Raw genomic sequence first — 13918 nt, 5'->3', positions numbered from 1 at the left:
TCGACACACATAAACACAGCAAATGCAAATGGGTTTTTTTGGAGAGGGGGAGGGGAAGAGGGGTAGTGTTATTTAAGTGTTTTAACACTACTGAAAATTACTCCCCATAACATTTTTGGTTATTGTTTGTAGTCTGGATGTAGGACACAAAGGGGAAAGTTCCTACTGTAACATTGAGTTCAAAGAAAAGAAAAAAGAAAAAAAAACGAAACAAGAGTGCCCCCAACTGGGCAAGGCAGTGAATTGCATACTAAATTGTGCTTCTCTGATAGGCTAAAGAACAGATTCAATCAAACAAGAGTAAAGCAACAAGTGTAACACTACCACAAAATAATGTATCACCACTGCTCATTGCAGGGGACGTAATAACAAATTTAAGTAGTCATTTTTCGACATTAATACAACTGAAACAGCCTTAAAATTTAAATTATTATAAGGAAGACTTAAACTGATTAGCCAGTATCAACTAGTTGATATGCCTTACTAAAAGGAAATCTGAATAGCTTTTTCACACATTTTTTTTAAACAATATAATTTGTTGAATTTTGGGGGGGCAGTAGTAGTAGTAGTAGTAGTAGTAGTAGTAGTAGTAGACATCGCAGGCAATGAGGCAAGCAGTGGGTACTCGATGGTACGTCTTGCACAACACACAAACAGGATTAGGATGCCATGAGGACAAACGCTGAAAAAGGCAACTAGGAAACTGAGTTAGATGGTGACACTGGCACCAAAACGTAGCTCTACAGTAACTGAATCCTTTAGGGAAAACCCTTCAGGCCTGTGCCTCTGATTTCCCCGTGAACAGAGGTGGCAGTGTCTGCAGAGATGAACAAAGGACAACAGTCAGGCCACTTCAAAAAACAGTAAAACGTGATGTATCTACAGACATCAGGAAAGTGCTTGCATTTGTGCAAAAAAGGGTTTAAGCAACTGGTTTTTGGTGATACGAATGCCAGAAACAAATAAAACTGCCTTCAGTAGAACTTCAAACTTGAGGATTTGCAATGGGCGACCAAACCAGTAAGTATTAACATGTCTAATCTGTTACAACTCTGAACAACAACTTTGAATTTAACCTTTTTTTGTGATCATGAGATTGTATTAAATATGTTTCACATTTCTCAACCATCAGAAGGTTTTGTCATTTTTAAAACAGTGAGTTTCAGAATCATACCTTACACCAGATTTCGTCAATAAAATGTTATTTTTGAGTTTCAACATCCAACAAAAGTGCGTGTGTCGTGTTGCTTCATGCAAACAAAAAAATGAGAGACACGTGTCCCAACTGGAGACATCATCCCTGCTTTACAATAAACGTTATGTCACTCCTTTAATACCCCATCTGTTAATTTGCTCTTAGCGACTCTTTTACCTGTTCTGAAATCCATAAATGTGTTTATGTATTTTCAATCATTAAATGTAATGACATGACACATAAAATGACGTCCATCTCCAAAAAAAATCTGTTGTGCTGGATGAGCCATTCTGAGTTTGTAGTGTGTAGTATTGCATGCTTTGTGTTGGCCGGTAATGAAATGCCGCAGCACCAGTGATTGTTAACGGAAAGAGGAAGACCCAACTAAGAAAGAGATACATCCCAACAAACACATGAAAAACTCTGTGGATCAGGCTCTGGGAATAATATTATATTATAATACCATGATGCTTGGTGTCATTTTTGTTCAATAATACCTGCACTTTTATCTTCAAAAGCATGACATCTTCATAATCCAATTAATAGATAATTAAGAGTAGAATTTGTCGGTGAAATTTGTTTTTTTGCCAGAGAAAAAACAATAAACAGTGCAGAGCAGTTGTCTTAAACGCACAAACCTTAATGTGCGTTTGCATTCTGAACATTAATTAGCACCACAGCAGCCAACAGAACGCTTAGTCACTAGCCTTGCATGGTAGTTTCATTTTTGCAATATGAAAAAGATGACCGATGATTTTTTTTTAAAGAAAGAAAGGGAAAAAAAGCAATTTAACAAGGATTAATTCTGCTCTTTCCCGAGGTACATATGACACAAGCATTTAGTAACAGTAGTGTAAAATCTGTAAATAATAACACTGAAATCACCCTAGCTGGATGTGATTTCAAAATGCTCAAACATCCCTTAATTAACTAATCCAAACATTACCATCACATACCATGAAAGGAGTGGAGACACTCGTGCCTTTTTTTGTTTGTTTGTGCTTGCATCACTGTGTGTGTGTGTGTGTGTGTGTGTGTGTAGGTGTAGTACTGTGAGTCTGACTTAGTGTATAAATATGTATGTGCTGCGTGTGTAAATGAGTGTTATGAAGGCGCCTGCCATATACATTCTCTCCACTAGGAGGAGACAGTAGCAAGGCCTTAAAAACTCAGATAAGAGGGGGCGGGGCGAGGGGGGGGGGGGGCCTGAAGCTCACACACACACACACACACACACACACACACACACACACACACACACATATACACTCATACACAACGCCTGCATAAGAGCCACAGCAAAATGTAACAGAAGTGCAGTTAGTTAAATCTATGGTCAAACGTGTGACCCCCCAGCAGTCAGAAACCACCCTGTTTAGTCGGGTGTCGTGTTGACTCTGTGCCGCTTTCTGACGCCGTCGTCTATCCCCAACAGGAAGTGACACAGCTTAGAAGGGAGAGAGCTGGTTGTGCCTTTCTCTTGTCCATTCAGAGGCTGATGTGCCCTAACCATTTTTATTATGTTTTTGTTTTTTTGTTTTTTTAAGCTGAAAAAGGCCACTCATCAAATTTAAACCATGGCAAGGTCCGTTCAGAACTTGTGGATGGCTGGTTCTGGCTCCCTCTTCTTCAGCTCTTCCCGGTAGCAGTAGGAGCAGTAGTGGCCCGTCTCGGGGTGTCCGTAGAAGGTGCAGCTGGGTGTCCGACAGCGGCTAGACTGAAGGCTGGCCAAACCGCCGGCACTGCCCAGTGAGTAGTGTCTGACTGGGGGCAGTCCGCTCCGAGAGTCCAGGTTGGAGCGCATGTCCCGGAAGCCGTTAGTGTAGCTCCCACCAGTAGGTTCAGACACAGGGTAGTCTGGTGGGTCGAACTCGGGGGGATACGAGGGTGCGAGGCGAGAGGGGCTCAGGGAAGAGGGGCCTTGTTGTGAGTTATTATATTGAAGATGGGAGGGACCCTGCGTCGTGGGGCAGTGCCGGGGAAGGGTAGCGTACGAGGGGAGGCCGGGGTACGACGTTGCAGGGGAGCCACCAGCAAGCTGGCGCCGAGTATCCATGTAGCCGTGCATATGAAGGTGCTGGGTGAGGGGTGCTGCAGCAGGAGGCTGGTCTATGAAGGAGGGCCGGGGGATGGGCACAACACCCGAGTACATAGAGGGGCTCAAAGGAGAGGGCTTAAGTTGGTTAAATGAAGGTGACAGATTCTCTGAGAGCTCCTCTTTGGCCTCGTATGGCCTGTAGGTCAGCTCCGTACCACCGACCACCTCCTTCTTGGGTGGCTGGATGCCGTTGGTGACACCCTTCCTCTCTGCGTCACGACGCTGTTGATCTTGCTCGGCCCGGAAGCGCTCCTCGGCGTCGGCGAGGTAGCGCTGGATCATCTCCTCCTGGAAGGGCTGCCGGTTGCTGGTGGTGAGAAGGCTGGCAAATATGAACTTCTTCTCACCTTGCATGGCGGATCGCATGATGCCCAGGCTGACCTTGACGTCGGTGCCGTATTTGTAGGTGTCGCTCTCAGTGCTGCTTCCTCCGCTGCTGCTCATGCTGCTGCCAGTTCCGTTGAGACGTTCGCTACCTGAGGAGGGGGAGCCTTTCCCAGAATCCTCTGAGGCGTGGGCTGAAGGCGAGCTATCCTTGCTGCCCTTCCTCCCCCTAAATGAGCCCTTCTTCTTCTCCCCAGCCTCCTGCTTGGCACCTCCGGCTCCAGCGTTCTTCCCTGTCATCAGTCCGCCCACATTCTTCTTCAGCTTGCTGCCCAGGCTCTTGCCAAAGCTGCCAAGCTTATTGGCCACGGAGTCTGCCCTCTTCTTGTCTTTATCCTTCTCCTTTTCCTTCTTGGTTTTGTCCTTTCCTGCTGTTCCTGTGCCCGCCCCTGCTGATCCGCTGCTGGACGAACTAGATGATGAAGAGGAGCTATTTTTGGCCAAGGAACCTCCTCCGTTGACGGTTGATCCTGTCGTGGTATCTCCGTTGCCATTTGAGCTGCTGCTGACTGACTCTTTATCTGACTCTCCTGAGTCAGGAGGGCTGCGGGCATCCTCTCCTGCCGACGCAGTAGGTGACTCAGGCTGGGCCAAAGGGGCTTGCTAGAAGGGAACAAAGCAGAGATACAAGCTAGTGAGAAAACAATGTAGATATGTGTAGATATGCACCACCCTCATGATTACAATGGAAAAAATAAATAAATATATCATATTCATTAGAAATTCATTTTAGTTGTAGTTTAATTTTAATGCCATGAAATGGAAAACAATGATATAAATAGATAGAAAATTCACATTCTGACTAAACTAACAGTGAAGATACATTCCCCTCCTGTATCGGGGAGAAAAAAAATCAGCAAATGATATAGAGGATGTGAAAAGGGTGATTCATAGAGCTATTTTTTGCAGACCGATGCAGAAAAAAACACAATGACTCAGTTTCCAGATGCCTTTTTCATCTACAAACACTATTTAAAAAAGAGGCTGTCAGATGCAGAACACTGTATTTGGAAATGGCTTGGCTCACACGATGACGCAGTACTCTGATCTCACACAAGGAGCAGCTACAGAAGGCCTCGTCTTTCAGCAATCACACACACCATCGTACAGCTTTTCCTCTGGGCGCACTGATAAACGGAATAATCCCCTTAATTTATACCCTAATAGAGAGATTCCTGTACTAACTCTGTTCCCCCAAAGCGTAACCATGAAACAGCCATGAACTTGTCCTTCCAAGCTCTCTGGCGTTAGCATGTGGCACACAAGAGCACCTTTGTCACAGTGTTTGCATGGCGTGACTGTATGACCTGAATGGCCCAGTGTAGTTTGTTTTCACTTACAATTTGTACAGCAGTCAGGGGACAGCTGGTCTTGCCCTTGTCTCTAACCAATGTGGGAAATCAACACCAACTACTAGTGGCTGTAATATTGTTTCCAAACCACTTTGTCATCAATCTGATGAACACATGTTCCACCCTGGAGGCTGTTTTTCATTCCAAAACTATATTTGGCTTGTGAAATACTTCAAGAATACTCAACCGGCACTTGAACGTTGAAAAAAATCCAATTTCTATTAATCACTTACATATGTTGCCTGTCGTAAAAAAAAAGAAAGAAAAGATGTACAATACAATTTTAACATGGTTCCTGTTGTGTCAATATCATAACCATTCTACACGTAACAACTTTAAACTCAGGCCTCCTATCTGTCGAACATCACAGTTACAGTTTGGCCAAAACTACAGAGGTTCAGTGTTTATTGAATTATTGCCATCTCAATTTTTTAACTTAGCACCCTGCAAATTTTAAGAAAGCTGTAAAAGGTTTGTTTCTATCGCTCGTTTCAATGTTATCCTTATGTATTATCTTTGTAAACTAACCCTAACGCTAACCCATTAATCCTAATCTAAATTTTCTTTGTGAACACTTAAACTGGCAGAATGATTTAAGAAACCAGAAAGACTTAATACATGCTAACTGTACGCTTTGTACACTTTGCATGCCTTTACATATTTGCCCTTTTAAAGTGGACCAATTTGGAGGGTGAGGGTGGAGGGGTTTTTGTTTGCTTGTTTTGTGTGTGTGTGTGTGTGTGTGTGTGTGTGTGTGTGTGTGTGTGTGTGTGTGTGTGTGTGTTTGTGTGTGTTATCTCCTTTTGTTGTCTGTTAGACAAATGTAAAATTGGACATGATTATACCTGTATTGAAAATAATTATATTGTGAAATGAAACAAACTTATCAACAAAAAGAAAGTTTTCTTTGTGTAATTGTACAGCATATACAGTATGTAAATCTTGTGAAATCTTATTGTCTCTTTTGACCTTCCTTTTAATAATCTAAGTTTTCTCTTTTTCTTTGACTAATGTAACCATTGCACTGGGGAGTGGCAAGAATAAGCTCTCCTGAGGGTTTTTTGCACTTCTCCATCACATTTACGTTGCTTATATGTATATAATCTGTATTATTTGTATATGTGTAAACTAATTAAAAAAAATAATTATATCTTCATATGTCACAACCAAAATGAGGAGCAAACATCACTCAGGATGCCTAAATGGGACGCCCATCTTTACCTCACAGGGCAGCGGCAGCCAGCTGACTGTCATGTAGCTGTGGAGCATCTGGAGCTTGGCCTCCAGAGAAAGAGCCACACTGGAAAGAACAGAAGGAGACACAGTTTAATGGGAGAGGACCATCAGTTTTCTGCTAAGGCCCCTGTGTCGTGCTAGTATGAGCAAATAATGTTATTCCATGTTTAAATGTAATAGTGATGTTGGACAGTGGGGGCAGCACTGGATAACAGTCATGAGCTGGATCCTAAACCATGAAGAACCAGAAGAAAACGCGTATCCGAAACAATATGCAGAAGATGCCAGGAATTTATGCAGGGTTACACCAAGTTAACATACTTAGAGCTCATATATACAGACATTTATTCTGTTATAAGTAAACTGAGTTGTTTCCAGAGATAATGGCAAATGTCGTTAACTTGATATACCAAATAATGTTGGTCCTAGTATTTGATACGGGCCGATAATAAAGCTGAATGTAGACCTACATGCTGCAGCTGGTAATTTGGCAAACGCACTAAAAGCATCTCATTTTAAAAGGAGTATCTTCATGCTCAGTAAGTGACATAATGGGTAAAAAATGAACTCAATGACTTTTTTTCCAAACAATGTTAAAAAGCCGCTCGTGTAATGATATCTCCGTCCGCCATTTCATCTGAGTAAGACGTCCACGGTGTCATCGACTGAGATAAATAAAGTGGACGGGTTATTTTTACTGAGCTGCTATTTTGGTGCTCCTTTGCTTTGGTCCATTCATAGAAGGTATTTAGAGCTAATCTTATTGTCACTGGCAGTGGGTGTCGCTAATCCGGAGTCAGGGGTCAATCCCTACACTCTGACACTACGTCCTAAAGGGGCAGCTGCCTACAAGGAACATGCAAGTCAACATGTGCCGCTCTTGTTTTAATCTGTATTCTTCTTAACCCTAAAAAAGCACTCCTGAGTTTGTTGTATGAATACTTCTGAACTAACAAACTGGATTTAAATATTTCATATTTGATATTTAAATCCAGCTTGTTATATTACCTGTAATATATATATATATTTTTTAGGAGATCATACCTTGCCAGCATCACGTTGTCTGTGTCATCTTTGCCCCACTCCCAATCTTTCCCCGGGTCCACAGCAAAGTGCAGAGGCAGCATTTTGTGCTCCGAGTCAGTGAGAGGAATCACGACTGCTGGTAGAGATGGGGGGAAAAAAATTCTTAGAAAAACAGACCGATTGTTTCAACTCGGTAGTATTGTGGATTGTCTGGAGACGGAAATATTTCAAAGTGCAATCAATTCTTTCACTTTCTATTTTAACATTTAGTCTGTTGCGTCTGACCAATATTGTTTTTGGATGGTTCTATTTGATATTTTTAAACTGAAAATATCTGTACTGACTGAGACTTGAATTACAAGGATAAACTTGTAATTTGAGCAACAAAAACTAAATCAGATTGAGCTAAAGTATTCCGTGTTTTTTTGTAAAATGACCAACGTGGGAATTAGGTGTATATTACATCAAAAAAGAGTTATTATTTAAATCCTTTCTGCTCTCATTTAATATAGCTCTTGATGAAATGCCAGTCTACAAACGTGTGACTTTAACTTTCATCGATATATCATTCAACTTTAATCCTGGAGGTTGGTAAGTTGCTTGCTTGCTTAGTGTTAAGCTAAAGAGGTCGCTGGATATACTCAAAAGCCCAAAGGGCATTAGTCACCATGCTTAAATAAACCACTAAGGTCAACATTAAAAAAAGACTTCCCCACCAAGCAAAGACACCAAGCTGTGAAGTAAAAAAAAAAAAGTGAGAAAACTAATTTATTTAAGGACTCTTTATTTTTTTCAGCAATCTAATCAGGATAAGAATTATACCCACGATCAATGTACTGTGATTTATGGCTTTAAAATGTCATCTGCTTACTAGGATGCTGCTAAATGAAAGTCAATATTCAGATGAAAGCAATGATGGATGAAGCGGTGCGTCACCTTGCTCTTTGGAGCTGTCCTTCTGTTCCATGGAGACCAGGGCAGAGAAGTGCGCCTGGTCGTATGCCAGGACCAGGGGCGAGCGATGGCACTTGGCAGCTGGCACTTCCAGTGGTAGGTAAATGCCTCCGAATGGGATGGGAGCAAAGGCTAGGGAAGAGTACAAAAGGGCATTAAACATCTGAAAAGCATGTCCTCAGCACTGTTTCCAGGCTGATGAAGCACAAAAATATATATCACCTCTATAAATAAATCAAATGCTGTGTTTTCTTTTGCATCTACTACCAAGTTTCAGCCAATTATTCCATAGCAAGAGTGTTTTCACCTCAGATATCATTAAATCCATGCTGGAGGGTATCAGCAGTGCATGTCAAATTAGCAGCTACATTAATTATCAGACTATTAAGGCATTTGTTTTGGTCTCCTTTCAGGAAAGCTGCAGGTAAATTTCAGTGGAGAAAATGTATGTACTTTTGTACCTTTGCAGTATCCGACAAATATGGGTCGCACAGTAGTTCATATTGTTTATTTTAACCTACTCAAGATACCAGACGGGTGTTATTTAATTCATTAGGGGAAGTCATCAATCCCTGACAAGTCAGCAGTGTTTTATTTCAAACGCTTTCTAGTGATTGTGTCAGTCTTCTGCCAAGTGTAGCGTTAATTCTGTGTATGAAGAGCCTAATCTATCTGAAACACAAGGAGGATGATATTATGATGACTAGAATAGGCCAATGATTCATTAGCAGTGTGTGGCTTAAAGCAAATGTACCCTCTCCTCCGGAGTCCCTCAGCATGGTGTCGGCCACCACCACTATTGGCCTTCTGAGGACGTGAGCCAGGACGAAGACGTGAAACTCCTCCAAACTCTCATAAACTGGTTCATCTGAGGACTCTCCCCTGAAGACAGCGACACAGCTTTTTGATTAACAGAGACACAATTGTTTATGATGTTGCAAAACCAGAGATCGTAAAAGTTTTAAAGAGGACTGTAAATTTAATCTTATCTTACTTTAGTCTTATTAATGGATGCTTTATCACTCATAAAAAACTGTGGATTATAGACTTCTTGGTGCACCACAAAACACAAATATTGAGGTACGAATTTTGAGATGCACTTGCATTTTAAGTGGTTTTACATATAAAATGTTAAAAACCACACACAACTTTAAGAGTCTGGCTTATATGAGAGTTGTTGTACAGTTGCTTTGTCAGTGTATTAAGTTTATAAGAACTTATGCTTGGCCGACAAATAAACACTGAACCACCTTTGCTCATACCTTAAAATAACTGCCAGATTGACTAAAATGTGCTTTGTTCCGATTGTGAGCTCAGTTGTTTGACTGTGAATGAAAACACGAATGTGACTAAGTGTGTTCGGGGTAACAGTCCCTGCATTGTCAGAGCCCAGACCTTACCCGTTGGTGCCGTTGGTGCTGTAGTGTATTCTCGGCTCACTGGAGGCAAGCTTCAACAGTTCATTCCACTCTTTTTGCCACTCCTCCTCCGTGTACACCAGACCAGACTGAGGAGAAAGGACACACACACACACACACACACACACACACACACACACACACACACACACACACACACACACACACACACACACACACACACACACACACACACACACACACACACACACACACACACACACACACACACACATTTGCCATTTAGAGAGGCAGTGTCAAATGTCACAAAAGCATGCACTGACGTTATGGCATCTCACCACAAGGTTACATGCTGACAACTGAGGAAAGAAATTTAACTGGAGCCAGTACAAACCCCTGTGTCATTCACATAGTAGCAACAGAAGCCTCATTAATATCATGTTTTTAACCTCGACATACGCACAGAAAGAAACCGCTGATTAACATGTTGTTTTCCTCAGAATCAATGACCTTATTCACATACAGTTACACACATTCTCACACACACACAAAAAGCTCCCAAGTGCAGCCACAGTCCTCTGCTGCTGGCCACTGATCAGCTCCACTCGAGCAATTTAGTTTGAAGTGATTTGCTTAAGGACACCTCTGTGGTGGCTTTTTGGAGAATTGGGGGGGAACATTAGGCAGTCATTCATGTGGCATCTACTCTGTGGGTGTCTGCACGCTGTCTGCAACCACTTTAGCTAACATACTTAGCGTGCTGTTACGCTCGGTTTCATGGGGAGAAATGTCATTGTGTTTTGTAAAAAAAAGAAGGGACAAAAGGTCCGATTTTTGGCTTTGGAGATTGCTGGATACTTAAGTATGGTGCATACACAACTCACCAGCAGCAGTTTCTCGCTGCAGGGGGGGCACAGTCTTGCAAAATAGTATTAGTGGTGGAGGTGGAGATACCAGAATTTATAGATAATATAGTTTAAACAGCAGGGTGATGATAAAACAATCTTAAAAGTGACTATTCAATTTTAAATAAAGCAGAACATCCAGTAAGAAATTAGAAAGAAACACTACAAAAGCAATAGTGAACAAATGCTTCACCAAAAAAAAGGGCAAACCCTAGTATATGGAAGTGGTTTTGATATCTAAAACCTGCTAAACCTGCAGTGCAAATTAGCGGTTACACGAATTATAGTGTCTATAATGTGGTTGCACACTTTTCATGCCCACATTTAATGGTGCACTGACAGTTAATACCCTAAAGACTCACTTTAAATGCATGTTATCTCCATGAGCCTGCTCTATCATGATAAAAAAACAATACAATAAGAAAAGTAAAAGTATTATATCTCCAATGAGTCAAGCCTATGATGACTGAAGACTGAAAAACATTTAGAAAAGTTTACAATGTGTCAGTGATGACCTTCCTGTCTGTGGTGTTGTTTCCCCTCCTTCGCAGCAATTGCATGAATCACGCTCATCAACAATAGCGAGCTGTGTGTGTTTGACATTTTGAAGTTGTGCGAGTAGCCGCAGGCAGGCATGCACCATCTGGCATACAAAGCATGTAGTAAAGGTGCGGTTAAAGGAATCACACCAACAACAAGGCGATCACAAGCTTTGATATGCTGAAGATTACCGGCTACCCTCACACAACCAAACACACAGTTACAAAGATGACCTAGCGAAATGTGCAGCCTCTGTAACACACCTCTTTGTTCTGCTGGGTCTGCTGCCACCTCCACCTGCGCTTCAGTGCCTCTCTCTCCAACCCGTGATCCATTAGCGCATACAAGGATTTCCGTAGCATCAGGTCTCGGTCATGAAAGCCCCACATACCTGCAATCGAAAAACAACACACATTTATAAAACCCTGAGTATAACTGCACTTGAAAATGATAAAATAAGGAACAGCATGTTTTGTTTTTTTTCTCCCACAGGGCTGACACATTTAATAGAAACTAATTCTCTTCTATTCATCTCTTGAAAGGCAAAAATAAACCATGAACTGAATTTGTTGCTATTTTTGTCTTAAATGTATGAATATCTTTTAAAGAGAGCAGATTAAGCACTTGAATACGACCATCCAGGTGATTCACAATGTCTGGAACAATCCCTGCACATTAGTCAGGGCATTATTCATTTTCTAGGCTAGAGCTCCTAAGTGGGCCACAAAGGCTAAGTGAATGTGCACTGCAACATTGTAAAACGCAATTAGTGCTTAAGCTAACAATGAAGCTCTCTTAATGAATGCTAATGGAGTGTGAACCTGCACAGTATCGGGGTCTTGTTTGAAAGGTCTGTGATACTCACCGAGCGAGGCTGCGTGTAACAGGCAATTTCCGTCTCCGCTCGTTGCCAAAGGCAGCAGACTCTGACAGTTTGTGACTACTTTTGTCCACCAGTTCAGTCGGCCTGAAAGCGAATAGGAACAATTTTTTTACTCGACTGTTTGCGTTATAAATATGGTGCGGTATCAATCCAAAACATCTACGTCCCAAATGGAAACATGAAGAGCAGTTTGGAAGACAACAATGTTATATCAACAAATACTAGATATCCATGTTGGAAAATAGGATGTTAAATGATTCAGTATTATTTCACAAAGTCAGTAAATGCAGTCAAACATCCAGCTTTGTTTTAATATCAGCAGTCAAATAACAGTTTTTTTTGTTTTTTTTTAATTAAGCAAATGTTTTGGACTTATACTGCAATAAGGATGTGCATAAACATCTGCACTTTACATATCTGCATGTGTGTTAAAGAATAGGGGTGATTTTGAAATTTAAGTGTTATCTGTATAAAACAAAATTATCTCTTCTGTGTTAAGGTTGATACTTTCCAGTGTGATTATATAAATTAGATTACATTAGATTAGATAAACTTTATTTGTCATTCAGATTATACACCATACAGTGCACATCAGAACGAGATTCTGTTGCAATGGGTCAAAAATAGTGCAAAGAAGTGCTGAATATTGGTAAATGGTAAATGGACTGTATAGCGCTTTTCTAGTCTTTTCGACAACTCAAAATGCTTTTACACTACATGTCACATTCACCCATTCATACACTGATGATAGGGGCTACCACGCAGGGTGCCAACCTGCTCATCAGGGGGAAAGTAACCATTCACACATCATTGGCACAACAACGGGAGCGATTTGGGGTTATGTATCTTGCCCATGGACACATCGACATGTGGACTGGAGGAGCCGGGAATCAAACCGCCAATCTTCCGATTGGTGGACGACTGCTCTACCTCCTGAACCACAGCAAATAATAAAACAGGGGAAATAAAATAAAACTATGTATAAAGATGGGACCAACTACACTGGAATGAACGATGTGAGGTCCTGTGGTTTACGTATTGTGATGATTTGCTGTGATGATGCTGTTTGGGTTGATTTTGTTTGTTTGTTTGTTTGATGTGTGGTTGCAGACTTTACTCTATCTACATACACAGAGAAGCTGTGCGATGTCCCGTAATAAAACAGCACTCTTACCATCAACTACTGGGTGTAAAACCTAGAAACTCTACGTGGGTTACTATTCATTTCCTCTCACCTGCATGCTCCAAGGCCACCATCATCGACTGCTCGATAAGATCCCTCTCTATGAACCCGCGAAAGTCATCCCGGTACATGGTGAGGTCCGGTAGTTGGAAAGTGCACAGGGGCGTGTCCAGGAGCGGCTCACTGCTGCTACCTCCAGTGCTTGAGACGTGAGAGCGGGCGAGGGAGACGATGGTGGAACTGGCGTGGGAAATGCCCCTCGACAGACGTTTCTCTGTAGCTGCTACAAGACAATTACAAAGGATGAGGAGAAATTGTGTCACATATATGATTTTTAAAAAGGTAATTGTAGTTAAATAATACTCCACTGATATAGCATTACACTTCTATAACACTGTCAGACTATCCAAACAATGCAGCACATTCTTCTGTCTTGTCAAAACATGGCCAATACATTACACACAATGTAAAATCAACTGCCAACACTGAGTCAAAGATTCGGGTGTGTTGTGCTTGTAGCAATTTATCAGATTTGGCACAGCTTCCTCTGGAGCCACAACAGGTTTAATACAACTTTTTTCACATATGCAGTGCTCCCAAAACCCAAGAGTTCCCCTTTAACTAGCAAACTTAGATATTAAAGAAATCTGATAAAGAAAAAGAGAAGTAGTTATTGCCTACAGGTGGCACATGTGTCAAAACTGCATCGATTTTAACTTTCCCTGTCTGTAAGAAGCACATTTGCATATGTGAAGTATTGCATCCATTACTGGATGATAATAG

General features: G+C 41.6%; 1 protein-coding gene across 4 annotated transcripts in view; it reads right to left on the bottom strand.

Moving 5' to 3' along the window:
- Positions 1–2435: 2435 nt before the first annotated feature.
- The window catches only part of otud7b (OTU deubiquitinase 7B), a 39148-nt gene continuing 27665 nt past the window's right edge, over positions 2436–13918 (bottom strand). The window contains exons 4-12 of one of the 4 annotated variants that reach the window (XM_062422723.1): positions 13188–13418; positions 11935–12036; positions 11333–11460; positions 9646–9752; positions 9000–9127; positions 8228–8377; positions 7310–7427; positions 6251–6329; positions 2436–4280 (exon numbers count right to left, since the gene is read on the bottom strand). In XM_062422723.1, coding sequence (XP_062278707.1) covers positions 2787–4280; positions 6251–6329; positions 7310–7427; positions 8228–8377; positions 9000–9127; positions 9646–9752; positions 11333–11460; positions 11935–12036; positions 13188–13418 — 2537 coding nt within the window. In that variant the 3' untranslated portion in view covers positions 2436–2786. The remainder of the gene's footprint in view (positions 4281–6250; positions 6330–7309; positions 7428–8227; positions 8378–8999; positions 9128–9645; positions 9753–11332; positions 11461–11934; positions 12037–13187; positions 13419–13918) is intronic. The other 3 variants (XM_062422724.1, XM_062422725.1, XM_062422726.1) reach the window with 3 other exon arrangements.

This window comes from Scomber scombrus, chromosome 7, assembly GCF_963691925.1.
Source record: "Scomber scombrus chromosome 7, fScoSco1.1, whole genome shotgun sequence".
In the NCBI taxonomy this organism is placed as follows: Eukaryota; Metazoa; Chordata; class Actinopteri; order Scombriformes; family Scombridae; genus Scomber; species Scomber scombrus.
This window is presented reverse-complemented; position numbering and strand designations above follow the sequence as displayed.